The sequence below is a fragment of the Periplaneta americana genome, chromosome 9, assembly GCF_040183065.1.
Source record: "Periplaneta americana isolate PAMFEO1 chromosome 9, P.americana_PAMFEO1_priV1, whole genome shotgun sequence".
Classification (NCBI taxonomy): domain Eukaryota; kingdom Metazoa; phylum Arthropoda; class Insecta; order Blattodea; family Blattidae; genus Periplaneta; species Periplaneta americana.
Genome location: NC_091125.1, coordinates 153,922,552 through 153,936,848, shown reverse-complemented (window position 1 = coordinate 153,936,848; position 14,297 = coordinate 153,922,552). Strand labels below are relative to the sequence as shown.

Sequence of the window (14,297 nt, the reverse complement as noted above, 5' to 3'; positions counted from 1 at the left end):
GTTCTGACATTGTTACTTGCGTTTTCGCGTTGAAACTAAAAAACTGAAGGTGGATAGGTTCAAGAAAAAGTATTTGGCATAAAAAACCATTCAGAGGGAGTATGTTTCATTATTATGGAAGGAAATAACTTTCAAAATGTCTGGTATTCCTCATTGAAAGTAAATCTGAAAAAAAAAAAAATTTATTTGAACGTCTAATGAACTTAGTTTGCAGCATTTGCTGCACAAGCCACTAGTCTTTATAGAATTTGGTATATAAAGTGTGCTGCAGATTGTTTATGAGTAAGTGTGAATTCGTGTGTTTTCATGAATGTCTGTGTGTAAGTTACTTAATTGTGTGTACTTATTTGTTTGTGTACTTGTTTGTTTGTGTATGTTTGTGTGTACTTAATTGTGTGTACTTGTTTGTTTGTGTGTGTGTGTTTGTGTGTACTTGTTTGTTTGTGTATGTTTGTGTGTACTTGTTTGTTTGTATGTGTACTCGTTTTTTGGTGTGTGTTTGTGTGTACTCGTTTGTTTGTGTGTGTTTGTGTGTGTACTCGTTTGTTTGTGTGTGTTTGTGTGTACTTGTTTGTTTGTGTATGTTTGTGTGTACTTGTTTGTTTGTGTGCGTATTTGTGTGTGTACTTGTTTGTTTGTGTGTGTTTGTGTGTACTTGTTTGTTTGTGTGTGTATTTGTGTGTGTACTCGTTTGTTTGTGTATGTATTTGTGTGTGTACTTGTTTGTTTGTGTATGTTTGTGTGTACTTGTTTGTTTGTGTGTGTATTTGTGTGTGTACTCGTTTGTTTGTGTGTGTTTGTGTGTACTTGTTTGTTTGTGTGTGTATTTGTGTGTGTACTCGTTTGTTTGTGTATGTATTTGTGTGTGTACTTGTTTGTTTGTGTATGTTTGTGTGTACTTATTTGTTTGTGTGTGTATTTGTGTGTGTACTCGTTTGTTTGTGTGTGTTTGTGTGTACTTGTTTGTTTGTGTATGTTTGTGTGTACTTGTTTGTTTGTGTATGTTTGTGTGTACTTGTTTGTTTGTGTGCGTATTTGTGTGTGTACTTGTTTGTTTGTGTGTGTTTGTGTGTACTTGTTTGTTTGTGTATGTTTGTGTGTACTTGTTTGTTTGTGTATGTTTGTGTGTACTTGTTTGTTTGTGTATGTTTGTGTGTACTTGTTTGTTTGTGTGCGTATTTGTGTGTGTACTTGTTTGTTTGTGTGTGTTTGTGTGTACTTGTTTGTTTGTGTGTGTTTGTGTGTACTTGTTTGTTTGTATATGTTTGTGTGTACTTGTTTGTTTATGTGTGTATTTGTGCGTGTACTTGTTTGTTTGTGTGTGTTTGTGTGTACTTGTTTGTTTGTGTATGTTTGTGTGTACTTGTTTGTTTGTGTGTGTATTTGTGTGTGTACTTGTTTGTTTGTATATGTTTGTGTGTACTTGTTTGTTTGTGTGTGTATTTGTGTGTGTACTCGTTTGTTTGTGTGTGTTTGTGTGTACTTGTTTGTTTGTGTATGTTTGTGTGTACTTGTTTGTTTGTGTGTGTATTTGTTTGTTTGTGTGTGTTTGTTTGTGTGTGTATTTGTGTGTTTACTCGTTTGTTTGTGTGTGCGTACTCGTTTGTTTTTGGGTGTGTACTTGTTCGTTCTTGTGTTCTTACTTGTTTCTAGTTCTCTTTTGTATGTATATGTTTTGATTATTCTTGCATGTTTTCTTGTGTTTGTGAGCTTATTTTATGTTAGTGTTTGTTTATTTTGTCTTTATTCGTGTTCCTTAGTGTTTATATGCTTGCCACTCTTCGTTTTGTTTGTGTATCTGAAATGTGTAACATCATAATTCAACGGAGTGCCGTTTGTCACAGCGGGAGAGACGACCCCTGCGTCCGCACCAGCTCCCGCACCCGACGCCGATCGCCTGGTGCTGGACTGGAAGTTCTCTGCGATGGACAAGGACAAGGATGAGTTCCTGGACAAGGTGGAATACCGGGACCTGCGCCGCCTCATCAAGAAGGTGGTGAAGCCGAAGCGTTGTGCCAAGATCTTCACGAAGCTGTGTGACTCCGACGAAGACAACCGCATCGCGCGCACAGAGTGGGCAACCTGCCTGGCGCTCGACTTTGATCGTGAGTAGCAGCTCTCTTCTGTGCGAGCCCTACAAGGGGTAGCATCCGTCCTCCAGGACTCGACAGATAGGCTCCCCTTTGCCCACCTTCCTTGATAATGGAGTCCATACGATACGTTGGGTGTTTCTACGTCTTATTGCCACGGCAAAAAAAAAAAAAAATCGCACCACGTTGAGCACCTTGAAAGTTTGATACCATTATGTAACAAAGAGGCTGCTGTCATGGAGACTTCCACAAAACATATCCCAGTAGCACAGTACCAACCATGACCCGTAAGCACTGTCAACGCCAAGCTATTCTTAATACTTTCCCAACACCAAGAATAAGTCAAGACCGATCTCAATTTTCGTATGCACAGTCGCGTACTCCGTCCTGTCTTAGTCTTTAGAGATTGTACTGAGAATATTCGCTTTGAAGGCGAATGTTTTCATACATTTATGTCGTCTTTGCTGATCACTGAATCAGTGTCCGCGAATTATCATTGCTTATGATCGTACCTGCCTGACCGTGAAATGAGTGAGCGGGGTTTCAAATCTTAAAAATCACATTATGTGTCCCCTTAAGAGCAAATGCTGGGTAACTTTCGGCGCTGGACTCCGGACTCATCTCTCTAGTATTAACACCGTGATTTCACTCGGCCGCTACGTAACCATTGTAGTTGATAAAGCGTCGTAAAATAAACCAGTTAAAATGATAGAACATTGTTTCGTTCTGTTGTACTAACATATCAATCAGTAAGTTAAAAATAATCAAGCCACAGTATAGGCCAGGCCTGCAGAATTGTAGCTTTTGAGAGCGACTGCTTTCCTCCCCTTTTTACCCCACCCACCTTTTCTACCTGTGCGGTCACGGCGTTCTAGTTACGCTCGACTGCATCAACATTCATTCTCAAGGCGGAAGTCGATCATCCCCAATAGAAGTGGAGTGAGGCTGACGTCACAGTTCCCCTACTTGTGAGTTCTGCAGGCCTGGTATAGGCTATTATTGTTTTATATTGTATATTATTAGGCTATACGAAAATTTCGTTAACCAATTTAATAATATGTATCACAATTCAAATTATTTTCATGTATTAGTTACTACATAACACAGTAAGATATTATTTAAGAACATCTACCTGATTTGGTACTAATAATAGGAGTATTAAAATATACCAACTTGTAACAACCTAATTTGGTTATTATAACCTAACAAACACAGTGGGATAAAATATGTTTTACCTAATTACGATTACGTTCAATTCTCCTGTTGCGTGAAATCTTAGGCCGAGTGCACACAGAATCAGACGCGGCGCGAGGTTTTGCTTGTTAGGTCTTACAGTAGTGTCCGCGCCACCGTTTTTGGCGTGTGAAATAAGTAATGAGAACGTTAAGTACAAGTGTTCTACCTTTGCCGCAGTCAGTCTGACAACTGTGTTTGGCAAATGGCTGATGTGACGTGTGTAGGAAGTGGTATCATTCTCAGCTGCACTAGCAACATGCTCACAAACTGGGCATTAGACTATAGAACACACACGCCAAAAACGCTGGCGCCGACTGTCCCTCGCGACATCTGAACTTTTAGCTGTGTGGATTTGGAAAACTAGAAAATGGCGTCAATGAATGAGGACTGTCTACATCAGAAATTATATTATATTTGGTTATTATTTCCTAAGAACGCAATGGTATTCAGGGACAGTCCCAAGCTCGTCTCAAAACTTGAATGTGCATACGAATTCTGTGGGGTTTTCTCAAGGAAACCTCAAGAACTGTCCCAAACGCGAATGTGCATACGGGCCTTAGATGTCTTTACTATGACGTGAAAATGTCCGAATTTATAACATTCTATAACATTTTTACAAATAACAATGATCGTTAATATCTTACTTCTCCTTGGAATGGTCTTCAATTTGGAAATCTCTCGCCCATTTTAAACCTGGCAAATCATTACGGTACTAAATTATTGAACCTGTTAGGCTATTTTTTACAGCTTACTTCTCTAGCTTGGCTTGGCTTTTAGATGGCTGGACTCCTGGATGAATCCATTCTCCTAGGCTCATTGTGAGTCCTATATAAGTCATCATTGCTTCGATTCAGTCGAGTGGCCTGGGTAGTATTCCTGAATCCGACGCTGACATGTAGGTCATCCTACCTCAGCCCTGACGAGAACCACATAAACCCGAAGCTCCAAGACTTTAAGAGCACTTACATGTGAACGCACGGAAAACTCATTATAAATGTTAATAATTAAACAGCAGATGCACGAAACTTTTGCACCCATAATTTGATGCCAGTTCTGCAGCGTTATAATACATCATTAAGGAATATATTAAGGCGTGAAACATAACTTTCAGGTCTGTAGATTTTTTTCTTTACTCACTGTTATATATTACATGAAAAAAAATAATAAATTCTTTATGAGTACACACATCTAAAAAAAATGGATAATGTAAGGAGTTTGACTTCTTTTTACTTACATTTAATTATACTTACAACAGGCTTTAAAATGAGATATTACAATAATTTTTCTATGATTAGTTATTTGAAACAATCTTATAAGAAATATATGTAATTAAAATTCATAGTTTATGTAAAATAAATTTGAAATTCTTACATCAGTATTGTAATAAAATTTAACATTCCCCCAGAATAACGGTATACCTGAATTGGGAAACAATGTTCCTTAAGGGGCCCATACACGTAAAGACTTAATGAAAGCAAGTCTGTACACATCTCCGGGAGGTAGGTCTGAATTGGATGATTGCCCATACATGCTCAGACTTACCTCTAGACTTATAGTCACCAAGAAGACATAAGAGGTCTTTGAATTCAATGATTTCCCATGGAAAATTTAAATTTAAATTATGGTTTATTTAACGACGCTCGCAACTGCAGAGGTTATATCAGCGTCGCCGGTGTGCTGGAATTTTGTCCCGCAGGAGTGCTTTTACATTCCAGTAAATCTACTGACATAAGCCTGTCGCAATTAAACTCAAGGTCACGTTGGATACATTGAGCCTTCTTCTGTGGATCGCTGTTTACTTAATTGCAATATGTCATGTAGTATAGAAATTATAGGTGCGAAAAAAACTGGTATGAAAATGTGTCTGTCGACTTTATGGGATGGCACCCTAGTACTGAACTGAACTTACAGACGTCAGAAGACATGCATATAAACGTTACGTTTTATACCTTAAAATATTCCTAAATGTTCCATCGTAAGACTGTAAAACTTGCATCAAGTAATGGTTGAAAAGTTTAATTCATTCGTACTTTAAAATGTCAGCAAATTTTTAACGATTTGATCCTTGCGTTCATGTACAAGTCTCCGTAAGTTCTATACCAGCAACTGAGACCCATACTACCCTCAAGACTTCATTCCAGCCTATTTTTAACTACAGGTACATTATTATGACGTGATGCGAGAAAACGGAGGGGGTGACTCGTGGCCCACTGCTAACGTGGTTTCTGTCGAGCGCGTAACCATTTCTCCGGCACTTCTACAATACATAACAGTACGAACAATAAATATTCAATAATTTGGGCTTAGCTCACAGTCGTTGCTTGAAATGGCCCGCAATCTTTCGTCAGTCTCATCTAATGTTTCTTTTGTAAGAATACTACGTTTCCTGTTTGATTTTCGGTCGTTCACTGAGCCTGTTTCTTTAAATCTTTTAGCAAGTCTTCTAATTGTTTCGGCAGAAGGCACAGTCTGTTTGGAAACTTTATTCGAAATTTACGTCTTGTTTTCGCACACGACCTTCTGCCTTTTATGTACAGTAGTGGCAAAAAAACCGGACCGACGGAATAATCAAAGTCCCCGAAATGAGCCACTGCGCATGCCACGCCCGCATTCACAAGATAGCGAGTAATCTATTGAAATTGTTGTAGTTTCGACTGCTGACGTAGCCCATTTCGAAAGCCATTAGAAAATAAGCTGGTAAAATTCGTGTTCTGGGAATAATAAGTTAATTAAGTAATAAAATATCGCTGCAATCGAAAAGTATTGGGAATAAATTTAAATAAGGAACAAAAAAAAAAGTTTCTTTTCCAGGCAGGATTCGAACCACGAAAGTCTTAGTTACCAGTCTATCATGCTCTGGAGTGAACAAGGCTCTGAAATCAGCTACAAGGATCGGTCCGGTTTTTTTGCCACTACTGTACATATATACACGTTCACGCAATGAGAATTTGTTGGTAGGCATTACCTAAATACACAATAATCACTAAACTTTATACACTAACTTTGTACACTTGAAGAATCAAGACTTCTGTAACACTTGTGACTACAGCGATCGCCATATGGCGACTGAAGATCTACTACGACTTACCTCTAACAGCCCGCGCATCGCAGACCGCGCAGGGAGCGAGCCGTCAGTAACCCACCGTTTTCTCGCATTGCGTCATAATAATGTCTCTGAATATTGCAAAGGATAAAATGAGGGCGAGGTGGATAGTGTTGATGGTATGAAAAAAGTAAACCGAAAGCCCTCTACAATTTACGTCACAATCACACTGGGAATCGATTCCGGGCCGCCTGGATGAAAGATCATTGCTTTCCTAGCACAGATGCACAAAAATAAATGGAAATTGTTGATCAGTTTGTAATTTGTGAAAAATATTCTGTTTGTATTGAAATAGACCACCGCTTTTGCTTTCCGTGTTGTCCTGTCTCTCTAATTCATGGTCGCATATTAGCCTTTGATATTAAGCTCCTGCATTTTACAATCTCCTTTCCGATGAGAGGCGCTTATATTTAATTTTATTCTTTACAGACTGTCAAAGAGAAAACTTCTGCGAAAGCTATAATAAAATTTAAGCATTGTATTAAGGAAAGAAGCAATATACTTATCTCTCCCACTGTTACGCTGAACATACGAGAAATATGTACATAAATAATGGCCACCATCATGGCGGAGGCACGTTTGCCGGCTGACTCGGAGCTGCATCGCTGCACTGAGGATGGGTTCGATTCCCGCTTGTGCTGATTACCGGTTGAGTTTCTTTCTCAGGTTCTGAGCGAATTTCAGGTAACCTGTGGCGAATTCTCGGACTCATCTCGTCAAATACTCTCTCACTATGATCAATCTCGTCGAAGCTAAATCACCTAGTAGTTGATACAGCATCGTTAAATAACAAACTAAAGGAACATGGTAACGAAACGAAAAAGAAAAGAAAGAAGTCTATGAACATCGAACTCAACATCTCTGCATTAATCACTCTCGCAAGCAGTGACATAATGGTAGAAATAGTAATTGTATTGACGATAATAGTAATAATAGACATATTCATAGACATTCTTAGCGCGGGCTTCCGGTGGATGATCAGCGAACTAACATTTTTCGTATTCATAAACCAGTGTTAGCGATAAGAGATATGATATGATATGATATGATATGATATGATATGATATGATATGATATGATATGATATGATATGATATGATATGATATTTCAAATTTCAAATTTTCAAATTTCAAATTTATTTACAATTTATTTATTTATATGATACGATATGATATGATACGATATGATATGATATGATATGATATGATATGATATGATATGATATGATATGATATGATATGATATGATATGATATTTCAAATTTCAAATTTTCAAATTTCAAATTTATTTACAATTTATTTATATGATACGATATGATATGATACGATATGATATGATATGATATGATATGATATGATATGATATGATATGATATGATATGATATGATATGATATTATGATATATGATATGATATGATATGATATATGATATGATATGATATGATATGATATAGTATGATTATGATTATGATATGATATGAATTCTGTACAAGTAATCAGTCGATAGCCGGGGCTATTTAGCACGCTCGTAGCGCGGGCTAGCGAAATGTCTGTAATAATAAAGATAATAATGATAAAATAATAATAATAATAATAATGATAATGATAATGATAATGATAATATAATAATTATTATATAAGTATTGTACCACACCTGTGCAGTAATGGTCAGCGCGTCTGGCCGCGAAACCAGGTGGCCCGGGTTCGAATCCTGGTCGGGGCAAGTTACCTGGTTGAGGTTTTTTCCGGGGTTTTCCCTGAACCCAATACGAGCAAATGCTGGGTAACTTTCGGTGCTGGACCCCGGACTCATTTCACCGGCATTATCACCTTCATTTCATTCAGACGCTAAATAACCCAGATGTTGATACAGCGTCGTAAAATAACCCAATAAAATAAAAATAAATATAAGTATTGTATAATTTGACATTTCATTAAGTCATTAACTTTCATCCAAAACAATATCATCGAAATTGGGATCTGAAAGTATGTCTCCTCTATATCAGCTCACAAACTTACTAATTAATCTACATTTGATAATGTTTATGGTTTATGCATTTTTTTAGTTTGCACAGTTGACAATACATAAATTCAATGCAGATAACGTGTTCACAACGTACCAAAAGAAAACTTTTTCAAGAAACGCTTTGAAATATTGTTGAAAGGGATGTTGACATGTACAGTACCAACATTAGTACATGAACCTCGATGAAATTTCTTTCCATGTTTTATGTCTGATTTTGATGTTGAAGGCCAATTTTGGCTGTAGCTATAATTAAATATTTTCCATATCATTTTTGCTATTACACCGCTTTTGAAAGAATCGAGTTCTATCTGCCCTTATACTTTATACTTAATTTGAAAAATTCACTGTTTTGTTTCCTTTAATAACAAGATATTCCTTTCCGAACTTCCCTCTAAGTTAATTCTGAAGGTAAAGCTTGGTTCTCTTAATTTCGACAGTAGTGTGAATTAAGAAACAACAAAGTTAACAATAACACAAATATGCATATTCAAATAAGTAAATGAAAAGAAATAAAATATATTTATTTACTCATAAGATCTCAAGTGATTGCAAGGACCCACGCCAAGTAGAATTAGAAAGACGGTAATGCAATTTCTTAAAAAATTTCTTACTCTCACAGTGCCATCCCACCTTATGGGTCATGACTTCATGTATACTCCGTGCTTTCCAAACTTCATTCTCACGAATCGGTGATCCTAGGCCGCAGTCTGGTTATGTATGTATGTATGTATGTATGTATGTATGTATGTATGTATGTATATATATATATATATATATATATATATATATATATATATATATTTACTGGTGAATATCTATCTAATATAACCCAGTATATTTGACTTTCCATCAGCTATTTGAAAGTATTACCACAGTCTAGTATATACAGTCGCGAAGCTCAATACGTAGTAAATATGCAAACATTAGGTAGTTGCTCACCACTAGGATCGCTAATATCGCCTCATTACAGGCAATGCAAAATAGTACCGTCACAGTCTATTGTTTCTAGCACCCTCAAAACTCAAGCTTCGTGACTGTATATAGTAGACTGTGGTATTACTACAATTATTCAGTTGCGACTGCAACGATTGGTAGTACCGGTACAGTTTTCATTGCAACACTTGATACATATTACTTACCCGATGCAACTTTCCTCATTTTGCGCGTGTTTAGCGTAATTTTCTAGGAATGAGAAAAAACACGCGTGCCAGTTTCGAAGTTTTTCAAAAGTGTGATTTCTGTCATATAGTCTGTCATTATTAAGACGCTCTTCAATCATTTCCAATAAGACATTGCATGCAATTCTTTTCTTCCCACTCCCCATGCGTGTCTGTGATCCAACCTCATCTCGTGTAGTCAGGAAGTTGTAACGATAGGGATACCATATTCGCGTTTTAAGAAAGACGGGCAATATCAAAAAAGAGAGAACACCTTGGAAATGGATATTCTGCGACTTTTTGTATTATTATTATTATTATTATTATTATTATTATTATTATTATTATTATTATTATTATTATTATTAGTCCACAACTGTGGAGTAACGGTAGCGCGTCTAGCCGCGAAATCAGGTGGCCCGGGTTCGATTCCCGGTCGGGACGAGTTACCTGGTTGAGGTTTTTACTCTACTCAATATGAGCAAATGATGGGTAACGTTCGGTCCTGGATCCCGGACTCATTTCACCGGCATTATCACCTTCATCTCATTCAGACCCTAAATAACCTAAGATGTTGATAAAGCGCGTACCTACTAAAATACGATAATAAATTATTATTATTATTATTATTATTATTATTATTATTATTATTATTATTATTATTATTATTAAATATTTTTTCGTTAGAAAATTGTGATGTTTAATTTAAACAATTACGGAATAAGGCAAAAGTAAGATAATTTCCGACGTTTGGTTCTAGCCAATTGATCCAAAACACATTCGTCCCGATGTATTTGTCCTGACCCAGTTTAAACCCATTTAATTTGGTCCCAGATTCTAATTAGTCCTATTCCATGTTGTCCCAGATTGCAGTTGGTATCTCTCCCTGAATTTCGCTTCCGCAACTAATTAAACAAAGTAGTTTTCGCAAGCGAAAATCATCAGTTTAGAACCTGCGTCGAATTTTAGAAGCCACTGACTCCCTCCTTATCCAATGTAGATTTGTCTGGTGTAATAACTAGGACTTCAAACGTTTTCGGATTTGATGGAAAATTCTGTGTCGTGTGTCTTTTTCAGATTCTGTCTTTTGGGAAGCTTCATAAATGTTTCAAAATTGCGTTGATATGCCTATTAACGATGGAAGCAGAGGGCTCATTGAATTTTTGTGCTTTTTGCTTTTACTCGTGCTACTACCTCTGTGGCAGTACGCTTACCCCAATTGGAACCATGGATGTGGCCGATGAATTTGAACACCACCTGCGTGTCAACGGCGAGACGAACCCGTGCCACAAACATTAATTTCTTCAATACCGGCCCCGGGACAATTTTTCCCGTGAAATTATTCAAGTCTGCTTCACAGGAAGCTTTACCTGAAAGCTAGATTTGCACAATAAATACGTTACTCTAGGTACGTTAACAGCAAACCACAATTTCAAGTCACACAGAGTTTGTGTGCTCTCGATGTGGGTTCCTGGCGTCTTGTCAGCCCACTCGAGGTGTGTAACCATGAAGGGAAAAACTGAGATGGTGTCGGGTGAAGTTCCCGGGTAGCTCAGTCGGTAGAGCGTTGGTACGGTGAGCCAGAGGTCCCGGCATCGATACTCGGTCCGGAGCAATTTTTCCCTTGAAGTTATTCAAGTCTGCTTCACAGGGAGCTTTACCTGAAAGCTAGATTTGCACAATTAATTTCTTAGTTTACGTCGCCATTCTATTTTTATTTCTCCAGCTCGAGTCTGGTATACAGAAAATCTTTATATGTCAATTTTGGACGGCCTCTTTCAGATGTGATGAGCGAGCAGAGCGGCCGGCAATTTTTTTATGAGTAAACGGTGCCTTTGCACAACAAAATAAGACAATTTAATCTAATTATCTAATTATTATCCGGTACAAACAGAATTGTTAAGGGACCAGTTTCATTTTGGTATGAATTGTCGCGGGATAGTTTTAATTGTGAAACGAGTTGTCGCGGACGAATTTCTAACTTGGGACGAGTTATTGTGGTACGAATTACCAGGAACAAATTATTATCAGGGCAAGCAACTAACGAGAAGGCTTCGCCTTGTTAAATTTAAATGCGAGAAGTAAAAAGATAGAAGTGAAAGAAATAATAAAAATTTTATTTGAAATCTCAAACGTCCTTACAAACCCAACCATGCTTACAATAACAGTCACGAACTGCATAAAATTTCCACGCAATAGGGATATCCTGAACTAGCACCAACAGATAGCGCACGTGTACTTTGAGGGATGCGCTTTGCGTGTGCATTTGTTTATCGGTATATAAACATTGAGGATATACGTAGTGTATTAGTATATTAAATACTCTTAAAAACAACTAAAAATGGCAAATTTTTGTTATGTTCCTATATGTAAAAACCAAGGAAAGCTTTTTGTCTTCAATCAGGTCCCGAAGTATTCTGAATATATGCTTTAAACCTTAGAAATACAAGTGATTAAAGTGCGCCTCGAAAGTGCTAGCTATTAAATAAAAGTAACTACTTCAAGTAAGGAATTGTTGACTACAGTTTCATTTTGGAAGAGGAAAAAGAAAAATTAATAAAGACATATGCAACCTCGACAGCAAGCTATGTTAGCTTAGATTATATGTAGTAGTTGTAGGAGTCTCCGAAGTTTACGCCTGCAGTAAACTCTCGATAAACTGGGATGTTTATTATCCAGGACGATCCGTAGTGAAATCCATTTCGTGAATAATGTTTTTAATGTACTGTACCCTAATTATTAAAACCATGTTTTAACTTCAAATTTTCAAAATCATCCCACACAGTATTCAAAACTGCATGTTCTTAACCTACAAAACGCACGAATAATTGTGATACTACTGCGATCATATTATATCATCCTATTCAAAATTGCATTTGATCTTTCTGCAACTACAGAAAAAAATACAAGGAATTCAATCTCGATAGTCCCCTTCCCTATATAAAAAAAACCACATTGGTTGCTGCATATCCTGTTTTTAGCGTACGGTTCTAAATACTAATGATTAAATATGATATTCACCTTCGACATAGTTCCTATTTTTTATTCGTGCACCTCGTTCTCAAAGTTCTCGTTTAGGTTCATGAACATTCAAATTACTCGTATTTATATTCTGCATACTGCAGATTTCCCCACCCATCTCTTAATGGGAATCGCTCAATATTATACAGGTTTACGTCATTATTTATTGTAAATTAAATTAAATTATGAGGTAAGAAAATACTGAATTATATTAAATTATACTAGGTTATACAAAATAATTGTAAATATAATTTTGACACGCACAGAAAACCAACAAGCGGGAAAACGTAATCAACTGTAGCATATGACATAACATAGCCCTACAACATGTTGCGCCGCATGGAACGCTCCTGCCATCTAGCGGTAAAACTTCGCATAAGATATCCCTATTACAGAGATTCGATGAATTTCTTGTCATTTTTTTTATATCTAGTCCACCCCTTGCTCTGATGCCTCATCCCCTCTTCTTACCTGTAAGTAGCCAGGCATTTGGGTCACCCATTACCCATAGTTGGTATCCAAAACCAAATATCTTTAATAAGACTTGTCTTTCTAGTTAATACTGTACCTTAGTTTATTATGATGGTACGGTTTGTAGGTGGAGGTTGGAAAAATCATAGTTGCATAGGTCATTGTGCTGTGTTCAAGTTTTGGTCTGAGAGGGGAATTGGCGGTAAATTTTGTCTGTAACACTCACATTCAGGTACAGGTTTCTTTCACGTGCTGTAATTCTACGATATGGGCATCCCAGCTTTATTTCTCCATGCTAAGAACTTTTGTGGTTTAGAAGAAATGCACCATCTTCGGTCGGATTAACCTTCGAGTTGTCGTTATATCACCGAGACCGACTACCACGACGATGATGAATATGATGATAAAAAAGACGAGTAAAATGAAGAACTTGACATTTTCAAGTGAGATATTAAACAGCGTTTCGAAAGTGCCTCTGTAAGTGCTGAATTCGTGATATGTAAGACTGTAGTACACTGTGCACATAAATACACAGCAATAACTTTTAAACCAATGAAAATATTTTATTTTGATTGTTTTGTAACATAAACATTATGCCTGGAGTTTGGTTACACAGTTGACACAGTTTCCACAGGCGCAACTCTTGTCGCTCTGGTGATGTCTAATCGATAATCAATTTCGGTCTGAGTTTATAAGACCCACATATTCTTTATGGGCGTTCTCTAGACCTTGTCCTTTACATAATTCCATGTAAAATAAAAATGTAGTGGAGTTAAATCTGGTGACCGAGGTGGCCAAAAATGTTCTTTCATCAGATAACAGAACTTTTTGTAAGAAATCTTTGCTTTGATCTATTCTGTTGAACATATCAGTGGCAAAATTCGTTCTTTTTTCCTTGCCTCCTGCCTTTAATGCCTGCAGAATTTTCACTTTTTGTGGTTAGAGTTTGTCTCTTTCAAAGCTTATTAAATAGACATATTATTGTATTTGGTCTGTGGATAAGCTTCGGGGCTTCTACCGCGTTGTCTTGGTTTTGGTGGGCTGACGTTTCGACCGCTGTGTTGTGGTCATCTTCAGAGCAGTTGGATAAGGAAATAGTCTGCGAGCTCGTGTGTATGTGTATATATAGTAGTCTCGATGGGGGGAGTACTTTCGGTGATAGGTCGTAGGTTCTCCTTCTGACATCTGATTG

The 14,297-nt window shown here is 37.1% G+C and overlaps 1 protein-coding gene across 8 annotated transcripts in view; it reads left to right on the top strand.

The window, feature by feature from the left end:
* The window catches only part of magu (SPARC related modular calcium binding-like protein magu), a 310,140-nt gene that overhangs the window by 226,671 nt on the left and 69,172 nt on the right, over positions 1-14,297 (top strand). For all 8 annotated transcript variants that reach the window (XM_069836155.1, XM_069836154.1, XM_069836153.1 and 5 more), the window contains one exon: positions 1,845-2,105. In XM_069836155.1, coding sequence (XP_069692256.1) covers positions 1,845-2,105 — 261 coding nt within the window. The remainder of the gene's footprint in view (positions 1-1,844; positions 2,106-14,297) is intronic.